The sequence below is a fragment of the Trematomus bernacchii genome, unplaced genomic scaffold (genome assembly GCF_902827165.1).
Source record: "Trematomus bernacchii unplaced genomic scaffold, fTreBer1.1, whole genome shotgun sequence".
Classification (NCBI taxonomy): Eukaryota; Metazoa; Chordata; class Actinopteri; order Perciformes; family Nototheniidae; genus Trematomus; species Trematomus bernacchii.
The window spans coordinates 939,938-963,014 of NW_022987524.1; the positions used below are offsets into that span (position 1 = coordinate 939,938).

The 23,077-nt window shown below is 41.3% G+C and overlaps 1 protein-coding gene across 2 annotated transcripts in view; it reads right to left on the bottom strand.

Moving 5' to 3' along the window:
* zgc:163121 (uncharacterized protein LOC100038790 homolog) overlaps nt 1–23,077 on the bottom strand; it is a 126,325-nt gene that overhangs the window by 31,205 nt on the left and 72,043 nt on the right. For both annotated transcript variants that reach the window (XM_034118704.1, XM_034118697.1), the window contains exons 5-7: nt 20,421–20,511; nt 4,545–4,657; nt 3,326–3,441 (exon numbers count right to left, since the gene is read on the bottom strand). In XM_034118704.1, coding sequence (XP_033974595.1) covers nt 3,326–3,441; nt 4,545–4,657; nt 20,421–20,511 — 320 coding nt within the window. The remainder of the gene's footprint in view (nt 1–3,325; nt 3,442–4,544; nt 4,658–20,420; nt 20,512–23,077) is intronic.

A 23,077-nucleotide genomic window follows, 5' to 3' on the forward strand; every position in this document is an offset into this window, starting at 1 on the left:
CTACTCAAGCAGCATGCGTTATGCCATCATCTATATCTGTATAGTTCAATGTTAATTGACAATAAATATTGTTGTTTTTGAACTGTACTTTCTTTATTTGATTGGCAGTCAGTTGTTGATTACATGCAGACGTTGATACAGCTACAGGCTACTTCAATATATATCACACTAATTCATAAAGCAAGTTAGACATTTTGATGTTCCGGACCTTTGCATGGGGACATTTTCTCTAACTGGACCTCGTTGAATACCCCTGATCTACGGCAAATGTGCATTCAGGAAAGCAAGTTCCCGTAAAGGCGAGTGGATTTATGGCAGGCAGTGAACCAACGATAAAAAGAACGGCTCTCACCAAGTACGACTCGGTTCCCTTCGTTCGTACCAAAGAGCCGGTCAAAAGAATCAGATCGTTCGCGAACGTAACATCACTAGCAGCTAGTTTGAATGACTTTGTATACTGCAGGGTAGCTTGTGAATTTACTCCAGGTGGAACTAAAGTCTGATTTAACACTTGATTATATTTCACATCATTCATCCACATCTGTAAAGTAACTAAAGGGATTAAATACATGTAGTGGAGTCAAAGTACACCATTTACCTCTGAACTGTAGTGGAGTAGAAGTACAATGTAGCATAAAGTAGAAATACTCAAGTAAAGTACAAGTATCTCAAAATGTTACTTAAAGGTGGGGTATGTAATTTATTTCAGAAACACTTTTTGTTATATTCCATGGAATGCTCTTAACATCCCGATAGCAAAATCCTCTGTTATTCCTCATTTTAAAGCCGATATTCCGTGGGGTGGGGGGCTCGGATCCTTGTCACCTTTTTCATACCTGATGAGTTTGCATCCCTGCATACTCTGCAATCCAAGACTTGATTAAATCCACCAAAAACCTGACATGGTGCTAACGCGAGTATTTTTTAAAACATAAATCCATGTGGATCTGAGCCGCAGCGACACGGACTGATTCAGGTGCATTTATTGTCGTCGGATTTTTTCTACACAGTCTGTGAACCGCGAGCGGCGAGCTACTGAAAAGCTGCCCGACGTGTTGGAGACCCCTGCTGTATAGAGTGCCACAGTGACGTGTCCTAAAACCCGGAAGTAAGTTAGCATTTTACCACTTCCGGTTCCTTCGACAAAAAGCAATGCAATTTCTCCATAGGATTTTGGAAAATATCTGTAAATAAGGTCTGTGGTTGACACAAATTGAAGAGACAGATTACGTTTTGTTCTACGACATGAAATACATCAGCAGTGACCCCACTGGTGATTTTTGAAGAGTTTACGTGTCTGAAAAACGATGGTTGTTAACTGTGGCTGAATAGGACTACAGAAGTTGTCGAGGCCATTGTACGTCATTACACCGAACACGTAAACACTCCCGCTAAGTTTGTTTTTCCACGTGTTCTGCTTGAAAGCAAGTACCTTCCTCCTGCAAACTGTTAAAACAAACGCTTCAACTTGTACAATTTTGAATCTGTATTTTTGAATATGGATCTTAAGTTGGCGTGACGTTGAAGCAGCGACCCTGCTGTAGTGGCATAACATTAGCATTTTGTTCTGGCGATTAGATTTATGATTCGAAAATGATAAAAGTAGGGTAGACATGTGGATATTATCCAGCTGAACAAAACGTGATCCGTTTCTTAAATGTGTATCAACCACAGACCTTATTTCGAGCTATTTTCCAAAATCCTATGGAGAAATTGCATTGCTTTTTTGTCGAAGGAACCAGAAGGAGTTTACTTCCGGGTTTTAGGACGCGTCACTGTGGCACTCTATACAGTGTAGAGGCTATCTGAGGCTGAAGAGTGAGAAACCCTGAGGACCTGAACGCATCACATGCATCCACCTTGTCGGGTCTTGGAAGACCGGAAGCTGTGTGGTTCATAAAAACATGTTCTTACTCAATATCAAGCCACGATTATTGTTTTTATTTTAAATCGTATAATGTCTGACTTTTTTTGCCATCTGTGAGGAAAATAAATGGGGCTCAGATCAAAATACTGAAATCTGTATTTTCTTAATCTTTTTTTCCTTCTAATGTGTTATTCTTTTCTAAATAACACACTGTTATTTACTCAACAATAACACACAATTATCCTTGTTTTTATTTATTCGTTTAATTCTATCATCTCTGGCTTTTTAGCCGTTCCTCAGGAACTGAATTTCAAAATAAAGTCACCGGAAACAGACGTAGGCCTATAAGGGACATTTCGAGCATCATTGCGATACACACCCACTGAACTGATTACCCAAGATCCTCAGCTAGAAGCTCGGTGATTGGATTGTTTAGCCGCAATGCACGTTGGGATATGGTGTTTATGCGATATGAAATCCGAAAAACTAAAATAAATGTAGTGGAGTTAAAATACCAGGTTAACCTCTGAATTGTAGTGGAGTAGAATTACAAAGTAACAATGAGCTGTCATGTGGGTATATATTAAATAGATTAAATGTCGTGACTATAACACGAAATGCCGTGCGACTGGGTTGGTCACAGAGGTATCGACCATATTTGCTGCAGGTCTCCCTTGAAAAAGAGATCTATGATCTCAATGGGACCAATCTGGTTAAATAAAGGTTTGAAATTAAATGAAATGATATTTAGTTAAATCCAGTGGTGTAATGTAACTAAATACATTTACTCAAGTACTGTACTTAAGTCAAAAGTTGAGGTACTTGTACTTTACTTGAGTATTTTCACATTGGGCTACTTCATACTCTTACTCCACTCTTACTCCATATGCACATATTTAGTTACTAGTTACTTGCTGCTTACTTTCTGCAGAATCAGATTTTTTATTAAAAATATAAATCAGATAATTAATTGTCATTTATTATTATAGGTTAGTATTGTATATAAAGTAATTCAAATAATCCCCTCTTTTACAAAGTGAAACATTGAAATGATGAACACATGAATGCATTAATAATTATAATAAAATATTTAAAATATATGTATTTTACTTTTGGTAGTAGACTTTTACACTATAGTATTGCTACTTTTACTTAAGTAAGAGTACCCTCTCTGGTTCCATTTCAAGATGATATATAAAGTATATAACATCGACAAAGGGAAGGCACTAGTGAAGTTGGAGACTGACACTCTGGAGATAAACATAGGCTTGTGTTCTCTTGTTGTTGCAAATAAAACAGTTTTCATTTGAACTTTGATCAAGTTATTTTCTGTGTGACCCTGTGAAACCTCAAACTGACTTATAATTTGGCTCAGACAATAACTTCTGAACTCAAACAACCCCGTCCTACAGAGTGTGACAGTGAGTGTGTATGACTGAGTGTGTGTGGTGTGTTTACATGTTCTGAGGTGAAGAGGGCCAGCCGGGGCAGGGCTCCCATGCCTCTCGTCTTCACCTCGGGGTAGAAGTGGTATCTGGCCACCAGGATGCTGTACAGGTTGGATATTGTTCCTCCTTCAGGAACACAATGCACAGTTTAAAAAGCAACCACACTCAAAACCTGAGTCTGTATTTTGTTGTTGCACTGTATGGGCAGTACATATTTGAATGCATGCAATGAAAAATGACTTTATATAGTGAGAATAATGGTAACTGTGTTAATGTATAAACTTCTGTAACTGAAATAAAGTAAACTTTTCCTGGACTTCTGAAGACACAACCAAATATCTCAATATTGACATTGTGATGATTGGCTATAGATGCTTTTTTATTCTAACCCTAAAAATGAACACAGTGAGATGTTATAATCATCAGTAATGTGGATACAATGACTTAGTAGGTAAAGACAGCTCTCTAAGGTACAATTCAGTTTTATTTGTGACGCTTTTACTAAAACCATTCTTTATAAAGTACTTCAAAATGTGTCTTAATATGAGAAACTGTCTGTTATATCCCAATACCATCATACGATTGAGAAAGTGCACTGTAAGGAAAATGATTTTGGACACCTCACTTTACAAGCTGAGAATAATGCTTAATGTGTAGGGTTGGGTATCGTTTGGATTTTAACGATACCGGTTCCAATTTCTGTTCTGCTTATCAATTTCTGTTCTTATCGGTTCTTGATTTCGGTTAAAGGGTAAAAATAGGTCACATGTCAATTTCACAATAAAAGTACGTATTCATGAAAACCTTTAGTTTGTATTTATATTTACAAATCACTTCATACTGTTTAATTTTGTTGCTGTTATTAAACAAAGTTATTTAAAAGTTAGTTAGGTAGTGCAATTCCCCCAGTCTCCTCTACTGTTACAGTGTCCAACCATATACAGTCTATGTGTCCAACATATGTCCTGCAGTAAATATCTGACATCTGCCTGATTGATTAACTGTTTGTAAAAGTAAATAAATCATAATTTCATTTAAAAAGTAACTTTCTATAACCTGCTTTAGGGGTGACATACTGACTACCCTTTGCTCCTGACTTCTGAAGCAAAATAAAGGTGACATAATACCTTAAACTTTTTGTTTCTTGATATGTTCAGCATCACACCTAAATCTTTCAAATTTTTCTCAAAATAAGTTCCAATCCATCCATTCATTCCTGCATCCATTACCTGGACAGAAAATTCCATCTCCCACATCCGCAGACCACCCCACAATGCTTTGCATCTTCTTCAGCAGAAACTCCTCCATGAGGATGAAAACAGGAGACACCTCATATGTGAACCTGGAAAAGAAAAACATTGAGTTGTATTATACTGTAAAGACAAAAGACTCATTTTATAACTCGGTTCTTGCAAACATTTGTTTCTATAAAGGAACCTCATCACGGTCACATGTCTGTACATCACCACCGCTAGGCTAAAGGTGGCTAACGTTCGGCGTAATGACGTTTAGTTCTGAGCCTGTTTTTCAGGTCTCAGGCTAGAAAATGACATTCCCAGAACAAATGACCATATCTTCCCTTCTAAAAGGGTTAAATTAATAATCTTTTTTCTCAAAGTAATGATAAACCTGTGAGTTGGATGTAGAAAAGTCAGAATCAATATAGATCTTTTTTATTTTAAAGAAAATTCAGATTTTACATAGTAAAAAACTGTAAATTATAGTGTCTGTCCAAAAATTCTTTTTTACTTATAGTGAAAACTACCCTCGGATGATGGGTTAGTAGACTAAAAGCTTTAGGAATCCAAAGTACAACATATAATAAGTACCCTGTATCAAGATTGATGCAAAACAAGTGACATTTTACCTTTTTAGAGAGGTTTAGCCAAAACCACTCCACCTCTGAGGTGATTTGGGTGAAAATGTTTTTTTTCCCATATCTCTGGCCCCCCTTGGTCGATTTGGATGGTTGACACCTCTTTCTGACCGTTAGAGCCAATAGAATCGAAGGGGGAGTCCCCCACACACACGTTGTGAAGAGAAGAGGTGGGGGCTTCGCGCATGTAATTTTGCAGCAGAGTGGACCGATCTCTCGCTCTGACATTTGGAAACGAAAAAGCAGTTGTATTGTTTATGGATTATCAGAAATCATTTCAAAGAGGACACAGACACATTGGATTAACCTATGGATTAACTGCAGCATCGTTTTTTTATCGTTTTAATGCCATTGAAGACCAGTTTTGACCAAGGTAAGCCATGTTAGCGTTTGTAGCTACCTAGCTCCACATGTTATGATGTACGCTTTCGTTTATAGCGTCGCAAATGTTTATCACTGAGTGTTGAGGTTTTTTACACAGATTCTGTGTCTCCAGGAGATGCTAATCGATGGGTTGGCTGTGCATCTAGGATAAGTAATAAGGGAGTTATGAGTGAGTTTAGCTGCAGTGATAGGTTACATTTTTTCGCTCGTGGCTAATTCAGAGGCTGAGTGTTAGCATTGTGGGTTTTTTTTTAAATTTTTTTTTTAAAAAGATCAGTTAGCTGAGTTTCTTCCCGTTGCATGGATATAAAACATTCATAGTTTATTAAATATTAAGATTCCTTAGACGTTGTTTCCTGCAAATGACGCGTTTATCCGCCCGGTACCGGGGGGGCGGTGCGTAACAGGTTAAGGTAAGATGGCGCCTGCCCATTAAGGGCTTTGTAGGTGAGAAGAAGAATTTAAAATTATATCCTGTGTTCTATAGGGAGCCAGTGTAAGGCAGCCAAAACAGGAGTAATGTGGTCCCTTTTCCAAACTCTGGTTAGTACACGTGCTGCAGCATTTTGAATCAGCTGAAGCGACTTAACTGACTTTTTGGTACACCCTGATAATAAAGAGTTACAATAATCCAGCCTTGAAGTAACAAATGCATCGTTTTGAGGCAAGATATGCCTGATTTTTGCAATGTTACATAGATGAAAGAAGGCGGTCCTTGAAATTGATTTTATGTGGGCATTAAAGGATAAATCCTGATCAAATATAACACCAAGATTCCTTACAGTCTCACTGGAGGCCAAATCAATGCCATCCATAGTTAATATATCTTTAGGTAGTTTGTTTCGTAGATTATTTGGGCCGAGTATAATAACTTCAGTTTTAGCCGTGTTTAACATCAAAAAATGTAAGGTCATCCACGTTTTTAAGTCCTTGAGGCAGTCTTGAATTGTATTTAGATGATTGGATTCATCAGGCTTGATGGATAAATATAGTTGAGTATCATCCGCATAACATTGGAAATGTACAGAATGATTCCTTATAATATTGCCTAACGGAAGCATAATGTGAACAAAATAGGTCCAAGCACTGAGCCCTGTGGCACCCCATGGCTAACTTTGGTTTGCATGGAAGATTCATCGTTGACACATACAAACTGAGAGCGTTCAGATAGATAGGACCTAAACCAGCCTAAAGCAGTTCCCTGTATGCCAACTAAGTGCTCTAGTCTTTGCAATAAGATATCATGGTCGATAGTATCAAATGCAGCACTGAGATCGAGCAAGACAAGAATAGAGAAAAGTCCTTTGTCTGAGGCTATTAGAAGGTCATTTGTGACTTTAACTAGAGCTGTCTCTGTGCTATGATGTGTTCTAAAGCCAGACTGAAAATCTTCAAATAACTCATTGTTTTTTAAGTAATCACACAACTGTTTTGCGACTGCTTTCTCGAGAGGAACGGAAGATTAGAAATAGGTCTATAGTAGGCTAAGACCTCTGGATCGAGGTTGTGCTTTTTAAGAAGAGGTTTTATCACTGCTACTTTAAATGATTGTGGAACATAGCCTGATAATAAAGACATATTCATAATATTTAATAAAGAAGTGTTAATTAATGGAAAAACGTCCTTTAACAGCTTAGTTGGAATCGGGTCTAAGATACACGTTGATGGTTTAGAAGAAAGAATCATTGAATTCAATTGTTCAAGGTTTATGGGTGAAAAGCATTCTAATTTACTATCTAAGAGGCTTCTCAATACTCTAATTTCCCCTCTTAGTCCCGCCCACAGGAGATGCGAGCGGAGGACTCGAGGAGGGGAACCGAGGAGAGAGGAGGGGAAGCAGCAGGCGTTTAGGCTGCGTCTCAGGTCGACTAAATGGAATCCTTGCGTCCCTCACTTGCGTCATTTCCCTGCGTTTAGTCCCTCCCACCAGGGAAGCATGGAGATACGCAAGGAAACCACAAGAAGCAGGGAAATGAGTTTTAAGAGCAATGGGACGTCCTTTCCTCCGGAGCGTCACGTGAAGCGACATCCGTTTGTGATGACGCCGCACAGCTGTTCGTCTGACAGCAGCCAGCTCTGTCCCCGTTATTTTCACAAACACCCCCGCCTCTGTTAGTACACATTTACTGACACAAACATTTGTATCATCTGTTGTAGACCCAAATACATTAAATAAAATAAGAACTAATTCTCAAAAAAGATAAACGCCATTCTTAAAATGTATAAACGAACAATAGTTAGATTAATATTGAGTGCACAATAGAAATAAAAATAATTCAGAGAAGAAAAAGAGATATGTTATCTATCAAAACCCAGTTAGATTAACATTCATTGGATTGCACAGTTTGTTTGTGTGGATATGTAGCAAATTAACATTTTAAATAGCACTTAATGACTGACTGAATGGAAATGACAATAAATGAAAATGTAAAACGAAAAAAGCGATCATGAAAATGTTTCCAATAAATGAATAAAATAATTTTTGACCACTTTGTTGTTCAGATATATCACATATTTGTAACTGAATGATGCATTAATTGAAACAAAACACAGTATAAACTGAGGAGTGAGTCCCGTGAGTTTCATGTGTTTTCTTCACTGCTCTCATGTCAAGAAGCATCAGATCAGTGCATGCGCTGCATCGTCCAATCAGTGAGCGATACACAGTAAGGGGGCGGAGCGAGTATCTGAGGATATCATCGGAGGATGGTCTGGTGGTTCCTCGGTTATCGCTCCTCCATTATCGCTCCTCGCTCCTCGATCCTCGGTCCTCCGGCAGAAATAAGAGCCATGGGACGCTACTCAAGATGGCGCAGACAAATCAACTTCCGGTGATACTGAGGACCGACGACCGAGGAAATGAAAATAGTCGACCTGAGACGCAGCCTGTGAGAAATGAGAACTCCTCTCCTCTGAGCGGTCATTTTAAAGAGACGTCCATTAATGATGACAGGAGGCACAGCAGCACTCTGTATGATGGACAGATGTGTTCATGACGACTTATATATTTACTTTTAATTCATTCACAGTGCGGTATAATGAGACAATAACAGGCTACAGATGCAGACATATACACACACATATATTTATATAAATATATACAATTTAAAGTATGAGAGCACTCTCATAATAACGTAACACAATCAGAGACTGGATATATCCCAGGTATTGCAGGTCTCCCTTGAAAAAGAGATCTATGATCTCAATGGGACCAATCTGGTTAAATAAAGGTTTGAAATGATATGAAATCCCCCCCTCTCTCTCGCTGAAATGGGGAATTGAAATTACGGGCCAAAAGTTGTATTTACAAGTATTAAAAGTAAGCATAGGACACCACACCAACTGAGACCCGTCTGTCCGCCGCATCTACGCACTGTACAACACACACCTACAGCTGCTAAAGCATAATCAGGCTCCAGCCGTTGTGTATTTTATTATGTGAAGCACTAAATGGTCTTAGAAAAATATCGACTCTTTGTTTGTAGATATCTACTAAACTACAGCATACAAATACAGAGAGTAATGTAGGCCTGTTATACTGAGTGATATATATTTTACACACTGCTCTGCTTTCTGCACGGACCTCACAGCTGTTCTCACTGTAAACATCGCGTCGCGATGAAAGCAGTAAATAATAAATAAATAAAGTAAAATAATATCCAGGGGATGCATGCAGAGCTGTCATTGGCTGAGATAAGTCCGTCTGTGCGTAACGCCTCCACCGTTCCCGGAAATGCATCCGTGGAGGACCCATCAGTGTATCCTTGGTCAAGGAGTCGAGGAGGGGAAATTAGAGTATTGAGAAGCCTCTTATCTAGTGTAATATTAGAACTTACGTTTCCGGGAGCTGTTGATAACACTATAGTGGTAAAAGGCAAGAGGTCATTAATTTTGTTTCTAAGAGTAACAATTGTATCTGTTACGCACCGCCCCCCCGGTACCGGGCGGATAAACGTGTCATTTGCAGGAAACAACATCTAAGGAATCTTAATATTTAATAAACTATGAATGTTTTATATCCATGCAACGGGAAGAAACTCAGCTAACTGATCTTTTTAATTCTTTTTCCCAAAAAAAAAACCCACAATGCTAACACTCTGCCTCTGAATTAGCCACGAGCGAAAAATGCTAACCTATCACTGCACCTAAACTCACTCATAACTCCCTTATTACTTATCCTAGATGCACAGCCAACCTATCGATTAGCATCGCCTGGAGACACAGAATCTGGGGGTGCCCACCTCAACACTGAGTGATAAACATTTGCGACGCTATAAACGAAAACGTACATCAAAACATGTGGCGCTAGGTAGCTACAAACGCTAACATGGCTTACCTTGGTCAACACTGGTTTTTAATGGCATTAAAACGATAAAAAACGATGCTGCAGTTAATCCATAGGTTAATCCAATGTGTCTGTGTCCTCTTTAAAATTATTTCTGATAATCCATAAGCAATACAACTGCTTTTTCGTTTCCAGATGTCAGAGCGAGAGATCGCTTCACTCTGGTGCAAACCTGCATGCGCGAAGCCCCCACCGTTTGTTTTAACAACGTGTGTGTGTGGGGGACTCCCCCTTCGATTCTATTGGCTCTAACGGTCAGAAAGAGGTGTCAACCATCAAAATCGACCAAGGGGGGCCAGAGATATGGAAAAAAAAAACATTTTCACCCAAATCACCTCAGAGTTGGAGTGGTTTTGGCTAAACCTCTCTAAAAAGGTCAAATGTCACTTGTTTTGCATCAATCTTGACACAGGGTACTTATTATATGTTGTTCTTTGGATTCCTAAAGCTTTTAGTCTACTATCCCATCATCCAAGGGTGGTTTTCACTATAAGTAAAAAAGAATTTTTGGACGCTATAATTTACAGTTTTTTACTATGTAAAATCTGAATTTTCTTTAAAATAAAAAACATCTATATTGATTCTGACTTTTCTACATCCAACTCACAGGTTTATCATTACTTTGAGAGAAAAGATTATTAATTTAACCCTTTTAGAAGGGAAGATATGGTCATTTGTTCTGGGAATGTCATTTTCGAGCCTGAGACCTGAAAAACAGGCTCAGAGCTTAACAGGTTAAAAAAGCACATACAATCATTACTACTGAGTGCTATGGGAATAGAAAGCTATCTGTCAGCCTGGCTACAGTGCTGAAAATAAATATTGCATTATACTTATTCTCATCTATTAATGAAGAGTAGTAAGCTGCTCTCGCTTTACGCAGTGCTTTCTTATATTCATTGAGAGTAATATGCCAAATTAAACGAGAGTCTTCAAGTTTAGTGGAACGCCATATCCTTTCAAGTTGTCTCGACTTTTGCTTTATTTTGCGGGTTTCGGCATTATGCCATGGTTGTTTTATTTTCTTCTTTTCAAAGGAGCAACAGTCTAATTTTATTCGCAGCACATCTGTAGCACGATCAACAATATGATCAATTTGGGGTGGTGTACATGTTGTATACGTTTCTTCCCTTACATACACACATGCTATCGAGTTAAGTATTGGTGGAATCTCTTCCTTAAATTTGGCTATAAGATAAGATAAGATAAGATGAGATGGTACTTTATTGATCCCAATTTGGGAAATTGTTTTTGTTGCAGCAGCATAAAAACACAGGGAGCTGCAGCAACAGGCAGCCACCTAGCACTAACAGACAGGTTTCTGCTGCAGGAGCTTTTGACTAATGGTTTGTAGTCTAGTAAAAGTACTTCAAAAGTTACTAAGAAATGGTCAGATAAAGCAGGATTATGCGGTTCGACTAATAGTTGCTCAATTTCAATACCATAAGTCAGAACAAGGTAGAGAGTGTGATTATAACAGTGGGTTGGTTTATTTACACTCTGACGGAAACCAATATAATATAATATAGAGTTAAATGCAACAGTAAGGCTATTTTTATCGTCGTCAACATAAATATTGAAGTCACCTACGATAATTACTTTTTACTGTTTTAAGTACCAAAGTTGATAAAAACTCAGAGAATTCTGATAAGAATTCTGAATAAGGACCTGGTGCACGGTACACTGTAACAAATACGATTGGCTGCAAAGTCTTCCAGGTTGGATGCGTAAGACTAAAAACAAGGCTTTCAAAGGAAGTATAATTTAATTGATAAGTAAACTTGAGTCAAAGATGGCTGCAACTCCACCTCCTCGGCCTGTACATCGAGCAATATGAGTATTGATATGGCTGGGTGGAGTGGCCTCATTAATGCTGACATATTCTTCATGTCTCAACCAAGTTTCAGTGAGACAGCATATATCAATCTGATAATCTGATATTAAATAATTTACCAATATTGCTTTAGATGCTAGAGATCTTATCCAGAGTCCACATTTAATCTTCCTATTTTGTTGTAGTGTAGTAGTTGTTACATTTACTTTTATTAGGTTAATAACACGTTAACGCAAAACAAAATGAACGCCACTAATTATTTTAACAAGATTAACGCATGTGTATTTTTTGTCCTTGGCCGCCCAGTAGTTTCAGAGCGCATCGAGTTTAAAATACCATCTACAAGCTGATGCTGACAGCCCCTCCTGCCGCCCGCTTGTGGCAGACCACACTTCCACGCTCACCGGCAGGCCCGGACTGGCCATCGGGAGGACCGGGAGGGTGTGTGTATGTGTGGCGCGAGGCGAGGCACACCTTACGTGTTGTTGTTGTTGTTGTTGTTGTCGTTAGCATCTGGTGCTAGCTAGCTGCACTAACGGATATAAGGAGCTGTTTCAATGAAAACAGAGGAGCGACATTTCGCCGACAACTGCGCCGAGCACTTGACTTTATGCAGGTAGCCAGACAGTGGGACATTGTACGAAAAGTCAGCACACTCAGCACGGATAGTGCGCGCAACATGATTGCAGCGTCCAGGCAGCTCCCGTTCGAGCATATATGCCTTGAGCTGCACATAGCTCCAACGATCCATCACAGTGTCTCTACACACACACACGCGCACACACACACACACACACACACACACACACACACACACACACACACACACACACACACACACACACACACACACACACACACACACACACACTTTGTATTGTATTATTGTATGAGAGAGGTTCCAGGTTGAATTGAGGCGAATATTTGTAATGTTCAGAGGTTGTTGTGTTTAATATTCATGAGAATATTTGTCATTGTTCAAATGATAATAAACAAACATATAAAGCATATTTGTCCACTCATATGTTGATAAGAATATTAAAAACTTGAAAAATATCCCTCTAAGGTACATTTAGAACAGATACAAAATGTGCGATTAATTTGCGATTAATCGCGATTAACTATGGACAATCATGCGATTAATCGCGATTAAATATTTTAATCGACTGACAGCCCTAGTTATTATGTATGACACCTCTATTAGGTTTTACTTTAAATTTTCCTTGGGCAGACACACACACACCGTTAATATTGGGTATTTTATTGGGTTCGGGATTCCTACTGCCCAGTAGTGATGTGTCGGTTGCGAACGAGCCGAGTCGTACTTGGTGAGAGCCGTTCTTTTTATCGTTGGTCCGCACTCACTGCCTGCCAAAATCCACTCGCCTTTTAAAAAGCTTGATTTTGTTCCCCAAAAGTATTCTGTGAAGACCCGCCCCTACTCTGATTGGTAGGTTTCAGCACGAGGATTGAGATGGGGTGGGTCTTAACGGAATACGCGAGAGAGAGAAGTCATAACAAGTGGTACAGGACAGGTAGACCACATGTTTTTCGGATGAAAAATGAGCCAAACGCAGCAGCATTTGGATGCACTTCAACCGAAACCCAGGCAGTGATAAAGCGCACCATTTATAAAGGCAAAATATCCTTTAAAGGAGGGTCAACAAATAATCTCCATCACCACTTAAAAACACAGTAGCCTATCTAATATTAAGAGTTGCGTGAATTTCATTCAAGGCAAGGCAACTTTATTTACTTAACACGTACAGAGGGTCAATTCAAAGTAGTACATTCACTGACATGAATGACATGGATATGGCGCCACCTTGTGTCATGTTTACAATGCAGATTATTGACAATAGGTCTGGCAATACAGTCAATCATTATCCTGGTGATTATTTCTCAGATAAACCTAGTAATCCTGCCCCGTTTTAAAAAACGGCTCTTTTGAACGGCTCTTTGAAAGGAACCGAGCCATAAGATCCGGCTCCCTTCAAAGCGCCATAATTCCCATCACTACTGCCCAGGAGAGAGCGCAGAGAAGTGTGTAAGACTGCGACTCCGCCTCCTGGTCTCAACTCCAGTTTGAGACCAGGAGGCCATTAAAATTACTCATGCCTCCTTTTTAATGGCCAGCAGGCACATGAGACACTGACTTACGCGTGGCTCTTTATTTTTTTCATTAAAAGCTTTGCACTAACAATGACAGTCTGGATGAAATCCAACCCCACTATCACATTTGAGAAATATTTGTGCAATGCTTTTGAGGAAATATCAAAAAGAAATCCAACATTTTGATTTGAAACGTTTCAAGTTTTCTTTTAGGTTTTACAAATCCTGCACCATGCTATGAGGACCCAACTAGACTCTAAGAATTTGGATTTTATTTCATGAGCTGTACACTGAAAAAACTGAACCATTGACTTTAATTAAGTGTATTAAATAATAATAATAGATTTATTTTGTTAGCGCTTTTACAGGTGCTCAAAGACGCTTTACAGATATAGTGAAAAGAAAAGAAAAGAACAACAAATAAATATATAAAGTCAAATTAAAATCAAGCAATACAAAAACAATCACACATTAAAAGCCAGATTGAAGAGGTGAGTTTTTGTAAGTTTTTTGAAGGTGGTGAGGTCAGTGCAGTTTCTGATGGGTTGTGGGAGTGAGTTCCAGAGGGAGGGGGCAGCGACGGAGAAGGCTCTGTCCCCCCAGGTCCGGTGATTGGTGCGGGTGGGGATGGATAGGAGGTTGGCTTCTGATGAGCGGAGGCAGCGGGAAGGGGTGTGGTGGTGCAGCAGGTCTGTGAGGTAGGGGGGGGGGCTGGTTGTTGAGGGATTTGAGAGTAATGATATATATGACTTTGAAGTTGATTCTTTGACGGACGGGGAGCCAGTGGAGGTTCTGGAGGACGGGTGTGATGTGGTCTCGGGAGCGGGTGTGGGTGAGGAGGCGGGCAGCAGAGTTCTGGATATCTTGGAGTTTATTGAGGAGGTTGGATGGTATGCCGTAGAGCAGGGGTTCCCAACCTTTATTGTGCCAAGGACCGGCAGATACATACAAAAAGCAGCCTGCAGTCACTCTTAAGCTGTTCTGATTAAGGTAAACACAGTGAAGGCGGTGCGTAAAAAGGCACAGCTCTTTACGCGCTGGTGCTGCACTTCTCAGAGGCGGAGTTACACGTCCCGCTGCCTCCTGATGCTGCAGCCATTTCATGAAGTGAAAGAGGTTTTCCTTCTATACAACAGCTGCGAGCAGCAGATACTGTGAGAGTCCCGGACATGAATTCATAGATCAATGCAGACTGGTTTACTCTCCTGTTTTGCCAATCCGGTGCTTAAACAAATAGCTCTACACCCCTGGCCGACATGTCCTTAAAATGAAGTCCGAGTTTGAAATATATCTCAAATAATGTATGCACCACCATTTCCCCACATAAACATAACAGTCTGCAATGAAACGGTCGTCTCCTGTGCGCTCCTCTTCCTACTTGGCGCATCGGTAACTTTCTCGTGCGAACGAGAGGCTGACCTGCTGAGCCGCCGAATCCCTCGGAACATCATAAAAGCCATTTTCAACTGTTTTCTGGTGGAAGTTTAACTAGGCTACTGGATGAAATAATATGACTGGTATAGGTGCGAAAATTAAACACTTTTTGAAAAAAACATTATGATAAATATATTTGTATTAGGGCTGTCAAGTTAACGCGTTAATAACACGTTAATGCAAAAAAAAATTAACGCCACTAATTATTTTAACGCGATTAACGCATGTGTATTTTTTGTCCTCGGCCGCCCCGTAGTTTCAGAGCGCATTGAATTTAAAATACCATCTACAAGCTGATGCTGACAGCCCCGCTCCTGCCGCCCGCTTGTGGCAGACCACACTTCCACGCTCACCGGCAGGCCCGGACTGGCCATCGGGAGGACCGGGAGAGTGTGTGTATGTGTGGCGCGAGGCGAGGCACACCTTACGTGTTGTTGTTAGCATCTGGTGCTAGCTAGCTGCGCTAACGGATATAAGGAGCTGTTTCAATGAAAACAGAGGAGCGACATTTCGCCGACAACTGCGCCAAGCACTTGACTTTATGCAGGTAGCCAGACAGTGGGACATTGTACGAAAAGTCAGCACACTCAGCACGGATAGTGCGCGCAACATGATTGCAGCGTCCAGGCAGCTCCCGTTCGAGCATATATTAGACCCTCCAGAAAAACGCGGGCTAAAATCCTTGATTATGCGGGCTAAAATCCTTGATTATGCGGGCTAAAATCCTTGATTATGCGATTAAACATGCGGGGTTTTTATGCGAAATATGCGGAGAAGTTGCGAAATATGCGGAAATATGCGAAATATGCGAAAAGTTGCGAAATATGCGGGAGGCGGAAAAAAGGTGATTCTTCTCCCACACCCTGTTACTAGGCTACTGAATGAAAGGAAGCCCTTTTAAAGAGTTCCTATGATACACACACACACACACACACACACACACACACACACACACACACACACACACACACACACACACACACACACACACACACACACACACCTCCGCCTCATTCTGTTTTCATTTACCCGTTCGTTATCTGACCAGCTTCAATCTTGTATGTTCCAACACACAGTTGCACGGGGTGCAGAATAGTTTCCCCCCACTTTCGTGCAAGACATCTGCGTACTGCTTTGCCCGGTCTTTAGCAGAAATGTTCGTAGGCAAATGGGATGGATTCGATTTGTTCATCTTGGTCAGAGCCGTATAATAGTATAATTATAATAGTATATAATAATAATAGTATAATAGTAGGCTATATAATAATCTATATGGTGCTGATCTTGTTGCTTTTCTCTCTCGTGTGAGTTCCACACATTCACTCTACTGTGTTGTTTACCTGCGCGAGCTGATGACATCACTACTTCACGTTAACTTTTTTTTTCCTCAATTTTGTGTGGAAAAATGCGGGGATTATGCGACCTTTTAAGAAATATGCGGCCTTTTAAAAATATGCGCTATTTTGCTGATTATGCGGTAAATTATGCGATCGCATAATCGCGTTTTTCTGGAGGGTCTAATATATGCCTTGAGCTGCACATAGCTCCAACAATCCATCACAGTACATACACACACACACACAAACACACACACACACACACACACACACACACACACACACACACACACACACACACACACACACACACACACACACACACACACACACACACACACACACACACACACACTTTGTATTATTGTATGAGAGAGGTTCCAGGTTCACATGCATGAATCAGGGTTTCAGCAGCAGAGGAGGAGAGTGATGGGCGGAGACGAAGGGGGGGGGGAGGGGGGGCTGTCAATGGTGAAGTTGACATTCTGGATGGTTTTGGTAGGGGATGGGGGGCCGATGATGATGATGTCTGATTTGGCACTGTTCAGTTGGAGATAATTTGTTTGCATCCATGCTTTTATTTTTGAGAGACAGTTGGTGAGAGTGGAGTGTGTTGTGGGGGTGATGGTTTTTGTTGAGATATAAAGTTGGATGTCATCGGCGTAGCAGTGAAATTGAAGGTTGTGGCGACGAATGATTTTGCCAAGGGGGAGCATATAGAGGATGAAGAGGAGGGGGCCAAGCACCGAACCCTGTGGGACGCCTTGGGACAGAGGAGCAGTGGAGGAGGTGCAGTTATTGATGTTGATAAACTGATGTCTGTCGGTGAGGTAGGATTTCAGCCAGGAGAGTGCAGTGTCTGTGATGTTGAGTGATAATTCGAGGAGGGACAGCAGGATGGTGTGGTTGATGGTGTCGAATGCTGCGGCGAGGTCGAGGAGGATGAGGATGTTCAGGTTGCCGGAGTCAGAGGAGGTCGTTTGTGATTTTGAGAAGAGCTGTTTCGGTGCTGTGTTTTGATCGGAAACCGGATTGAAATGGTTCAAAGAGGTCATTGGAGCTGCGGTGGGATTTTAGTTGTGAGGCAATGACACGTTCAAGTATTTTTGACAGAAAGGGGAGATTTGAGATGGGCCGGAAGTTGGACATGATGTCAGGTGTGAGTCCAGGTCTTTTGAGAATGGGTGTGACAGCAGCCAGTTTGAGAGAGGGGGGAACTGATCCAGATCTGAGGGAGGAGTTAATGATGGTGGCGATGAGTTGGGAGATGGCAGGGAGGCTCTCTTTAACAAATATGGAGGGCATTGGGTCAAGTGTGCAGGTGGAGTTAATTCCGGTCATGAAGTCGGACAGTTGCATGGGGGTCACAGGGGAGAAGTGGGACAGGGGCTGTGAGGTGAAGGGGGGGGAGCCAGGAGGGGAGGTGGGGGGTGCTGATGAGGGTGTCAGATTGCTGTAAATGTTGCTGATTTTGGTTTGGAAAAACGAGAGGAAGGAGTTGCACTGTTTGGTGGTGAAGGATGAGGTGGCGTTGTCACAGGGTTTGAGAAGTTTGCTGATGGTGGAGAACAGACGCTTGGGGTTGCTGGAGCCAGACTGTATGAGTTGTGAGTAGTAATTAGACCGGGCTGCTTTGAGTGCGTTACTGTACTGCTGGAGATAGTCTTTGTAGATTTGTAGATGGACTGTTAGTGTGGTTTTCTTGTGTTGGCGTTCCAGTTGACGTTTCCTTGATTTCATTTGGCGGAGTTCGGGGGTATACCAGGGGGCGGAGTGTATGAAAGAGACATTTTTAGTTTTTGTGGGGGCCAGTTCATTGAGACAGAAGGAGAGGGTGATGTTATAATAGTCCACAAGTTCAGATGGGTTTGCAGAAAGTGGGGGGGGGGGGGGGGGGAGGAGACATCTTGCAGGTAATGGAGGCAGTGATTGCTGAAGGTGAGATGGATTTGAGATTTCTGTAGGTTATTGTGCGTTTTTGCTTTTGGGCGGGGATGGGGATGTTGATGTCCATGATGATGACCAGGTGATCAGAGATGTGGAGATTGAGGCTGGACAGATGATGGATGGTGAGACCAGTGGAGCAGACCAAGTCCAGGATGTGACCACGGCTGTGTGTTGGGAAGTTGATGTGTTGAGAGAAGTTGCAGCAGTGAAGGGTTTCCATAAATTCAGAGGCATATTTGCAGGTCGGGTCGTCAACATGAATGTTAAAATCACCTAAAAAGAGAACAGACGGGGATATGGCAGAAAGCTGAGTGAGAATGTCAGAGAGGTCGGAGAGAAAGGAGGGGTTTGGCTTCGGCGAACGGTAGATGATGGCTATGACCAGGGGAGTGGGACCAGAGAGTTTGAAGATCAGGTGTTCAAATTAAGAAACATCAGGGATGCGGATTATGGTAGTTTTTATGTCCTTTCTGATAATAGCAGCTATACCACCACCCCGCCCTTGTGGGCGAGGTTTGTCAATGTATGTGAATCCTGCTGGGGTGATTTGATTTATAGAAAAATAGTCCAGGGGTTTTTGCCACGTTTCGGTCAGATACAGAAAGTCCAGGTTATTGTCTTTAATGAATTCATTCAGAATGTGGCTTTTATTGTGGATGGAGCGTGTGTTGAGCAGGGCTGCTCTGAGGTGACGTTGCATTGGGAGTGGTTGTTTGGACCAGGGGAGTGGAAGGAGATGGGTCAGATTCACGTGTTGTTTGTTGTGATGGCGTAGTGTGGGCATGTGACAGGACCGAATGGACGGGATGGAGTGTGGAGACGTGGAATGAAAGAAAATCTTATGGCCAGAGCCTCTGTGTGGAGGACGGCATTTGCGAAGTATTTCATTATCTGCGAGGATGTCCAAGCAGTCCGGAGGCAGGCAGTTATTAAAGGAGTGGAGATCTGACAGCGAGTAGAGCGGCGGCATGATCCGGTGAAGTGGTGCTAGCACGGAGCTAGCTAATGCTGGGGACCCGGGCAACAGAGACCAGGAGCCGGATGACCGTGGAAGAAGGAGCGGTGTGAGTCCAGTTAGAATCAGAAGGATAATCCACAGCATATCAGGAGAATAATTCCAGTGGTTTCCGGAGGAGAATCATAGGAGGGGCTGACAGCCTGGTGCAGAGTGGGAGCCGGGTGACCAGCCTACTAGCTTGTTAGCTAGCTTGATAGCCAACGGCTGTAGGCGGCAGGGAGAGACGATGTCAGCGGGGAAGCCGGCTGATGGCAGCGGGATGGGAAGACCCAGACGAGCCGCGGAGTTAGGGTGGAGTTAGGGTGGAGTTAGGGTGGAGACAGAAATGTTAGCTCAGCAGACTTCGGGGAGCCGAGGAGCATCTAGGTAGCAGCTAGGTCCGATAATGTTAGCTAGCTAGCGGGCTAGGGACCGGTGAGCAGGAAAGAGCCAGCAGGTAGGAGATGACAACACAAAGATCCGTGTCGATTCGATAGAAAGATGCTGCTATTTTTGCTGATGACTGACGTTTAAAAAGTTGAGAGCCAGACAGGAGAGGTTCTGATCTGGACTAAAGAACAAGATTTTGGGCGGAGGAGCGGCGAACAAACAACGCCAGCACAAAACAATAATATTAAGTTGAACCTAATATTTTGGTTTGAACTTAATATTATTGCTTTCAACTGACCTAATACAGTTTTGTGAAATCTGTTGACATAATACATCTAATAAGTATAAATACTTGAATTCGAGAAGAAGAAGTAAACATGCAATTCTCAAGTAAAAAACAAGTGTGTAAGGTAGAGTCCTTGAGTCAACTTTTATTGTTGAGATCTTACATGTTGGTGTTGGCTGCCGAGGTTAACCACTCTCCTGCTACACCAATCACATCCAGACCTGAAGACAGCTGGTTGAAGAAACGGGGATGACCTGAAAAAAAAGTAATAAAAGAATGATTAAGAGTGGTGCAACTGCACTGATGTTTTGTTCGATTTTTTCAACTCGGCATACTTTAAAGTATAGCAATAAAGATAAAACAAAAAGTCAAATGTGACCAATCAGGCCCTTACTGCTCGCACAGTCATTTCACAGAGATTTGAAGTTTAAGCAGTGATGTAAATTAACTAAGTACATTTACTCAAGTACTGTACTTAGGAACAATTTTGAGATACATCGTGTACTTCTACCACAACATTGCATTTTATAAATGTAGTTAATTTGCACATTTTTATTAACAATTATAATTATATTCAACACTTAAATAAGACTTTAGTGACATTTGGAGTAAATTCACAAGCAACCCTGCAACTGCATGTCCGTTTTGGATTTCTTTCCACATTTACTCAAAAGCATTGCACAATATTGCACAAGAGAGTTTCTTAGAGCAAAGCTATATAAGTAAATATATATATGAAGAAACAAAGAGCCACTTGTGTACGGCAGTGCCTCAGGTGACTGTTGTCCTGAATAAGGAATGTTTGTACAAGATGAATAACCCATATTTGATTTCTCAGTTTGATGCCAAGAAAGCACAAGCTGATTTCCAAATATCATAATATCTTCTCTTGGAGTGCTGCCAAATAAAAATATGTTCACACACATACACAAGTCTTTCTTAGAGTTTTTCCATGAATTGAAGAGGAAGTGATGAAATGACACGGCAATGAAAGTCTTATTTCCAGTACACGTTGCTGTTTAAAAGTGTTGTGAAATGAGTTTAATTGTCTAGTTCAAGTTTGTGTGCTGTTTTAACTGTGCGTTATGCAAACACAATATTTTTATTTGTCATGTCTAATGTACATGTAACGCACTTAGATGCGAGGTGGGGAACCTCCGGCCGTATACAGCCCGCGAGACCATTTGGTACGGCCCTCGAGGTAATTTATAAACACACGCAAAAAAGAAAAAAATTAAAGAAATCTAGACCGCAAAAAAAATTATCAAGCGAGTGCCTGTTTTTCCTGGCCAAGGTCAGGGTCCTTGAACACAACACGAGCCTAACGTGTCATCACGTGGTATATGTCTCGTCTGACAGGGGTGCAGTTCTGACGGAAAGCACCAGAACGTCGCTCCGGCCCTTCCAAAAATTGCAGTACCCATAAGGAGCCGTACACATGCCGCAGTTTTTGCGTGGCTGTGTCTTAGTTGAAAGCCCAGTGGCGATCTGCTCATGTCATACTGATTATACAGTCAATAACTTTGTTGTTATTAGCATCTGGTTAGCTAGCTATGCTAACGAATATAAGAAGCTTTTTCTCCAACCAGTGAGGTAAAGGCACATCTTTATATGATCATTATAGTTATAAAAAAATAAGAGAATAAAGTAAACAGGTATAAAATACTATATGACAGTAAAAAAAAGTTGTTATTAATAAACAAGAATACAGTTTGAGAGGGGAGTGATTTGTAAAATATCCATAAAGAAAAATAAATCTGCTTACAGTTCTGTTTCATATGGATGTTGAGAGATGTATCCATAGATCTCCTCATGTTGCTCTCAAAGTGCACCAGATTGATGCTTTTAACTTCAACATTTAAAAACAAATCTTCCCGGGGGAGCATGCCCCCCTAGAGGAGGTTAGGTCCCCCCCCACTTAAATCATGTCCACATGAATAGGAAACTAAATACATTTGCACACATCTTGTGTCCATATCTTTCTGTTTTGGTGGTCATGCCACAACCTTGCACGTGCATGCATACGTGAGTCATGGTAAGATATCTGGATTAAGAGGTTGCTTTTTCTTTGCACATTATGAAAGAAAGGCGAAATGAATGGGCTGTGATTTTAGTATTTTTAAGCAGAGGTCAATAATGTGTACGGCCCTCGGAGGATGTTGAAAAAATTGAAATGGCCCTTGAGAGGAAAAAGGTTCCCCACCCCTGCTCTAATCGCTCGAGTTTCAGGTTTCACCGTGGCTGTCAGCTGTGTTTACTCCTGTCATTCAAACAAGACGTGCTGGAGAGGGGGCGGGGCTTATATCCATGCAAATACTTTGGCAAATACTTTACTACAACAAAATGAACATATTTTACCGTGATTTGATTGTAATACACGTTTCAAAATGATGCCGAAGTAACAACATACTGATACCGGTTAGTAAAAACCATGAATTAATGCTGTGACAAGTGTGCAGACAAGACGGCAGGCGAAACACCTTTTAAAATACGTGTTTTCTGAATGGAGATCGGATCGATCAGGATAAACTAACCTGTAGCTGCTCCGTCCAAACTCACAACAACGGCCTACAGACATAAATAAAGCAGCGACTGTATTCACCATGACACAGACAGTCTGTGGTTTGTACATGTTTAACTTTTGTCCAGTTTCTGAACAGATATGAGGAGCTGTGAGCTCTGTGTGCTAACAGCTAACGGCTGATGTTTTGGGACATGTTGCGCTGTCGGGTGCTGACCAATCACGAAGCGTCATTTCTTGACTGGCAGCAAAAACAACCAATCACAGCAGTGCTTCTCTGGCTGGCTCTGTCCAATCAC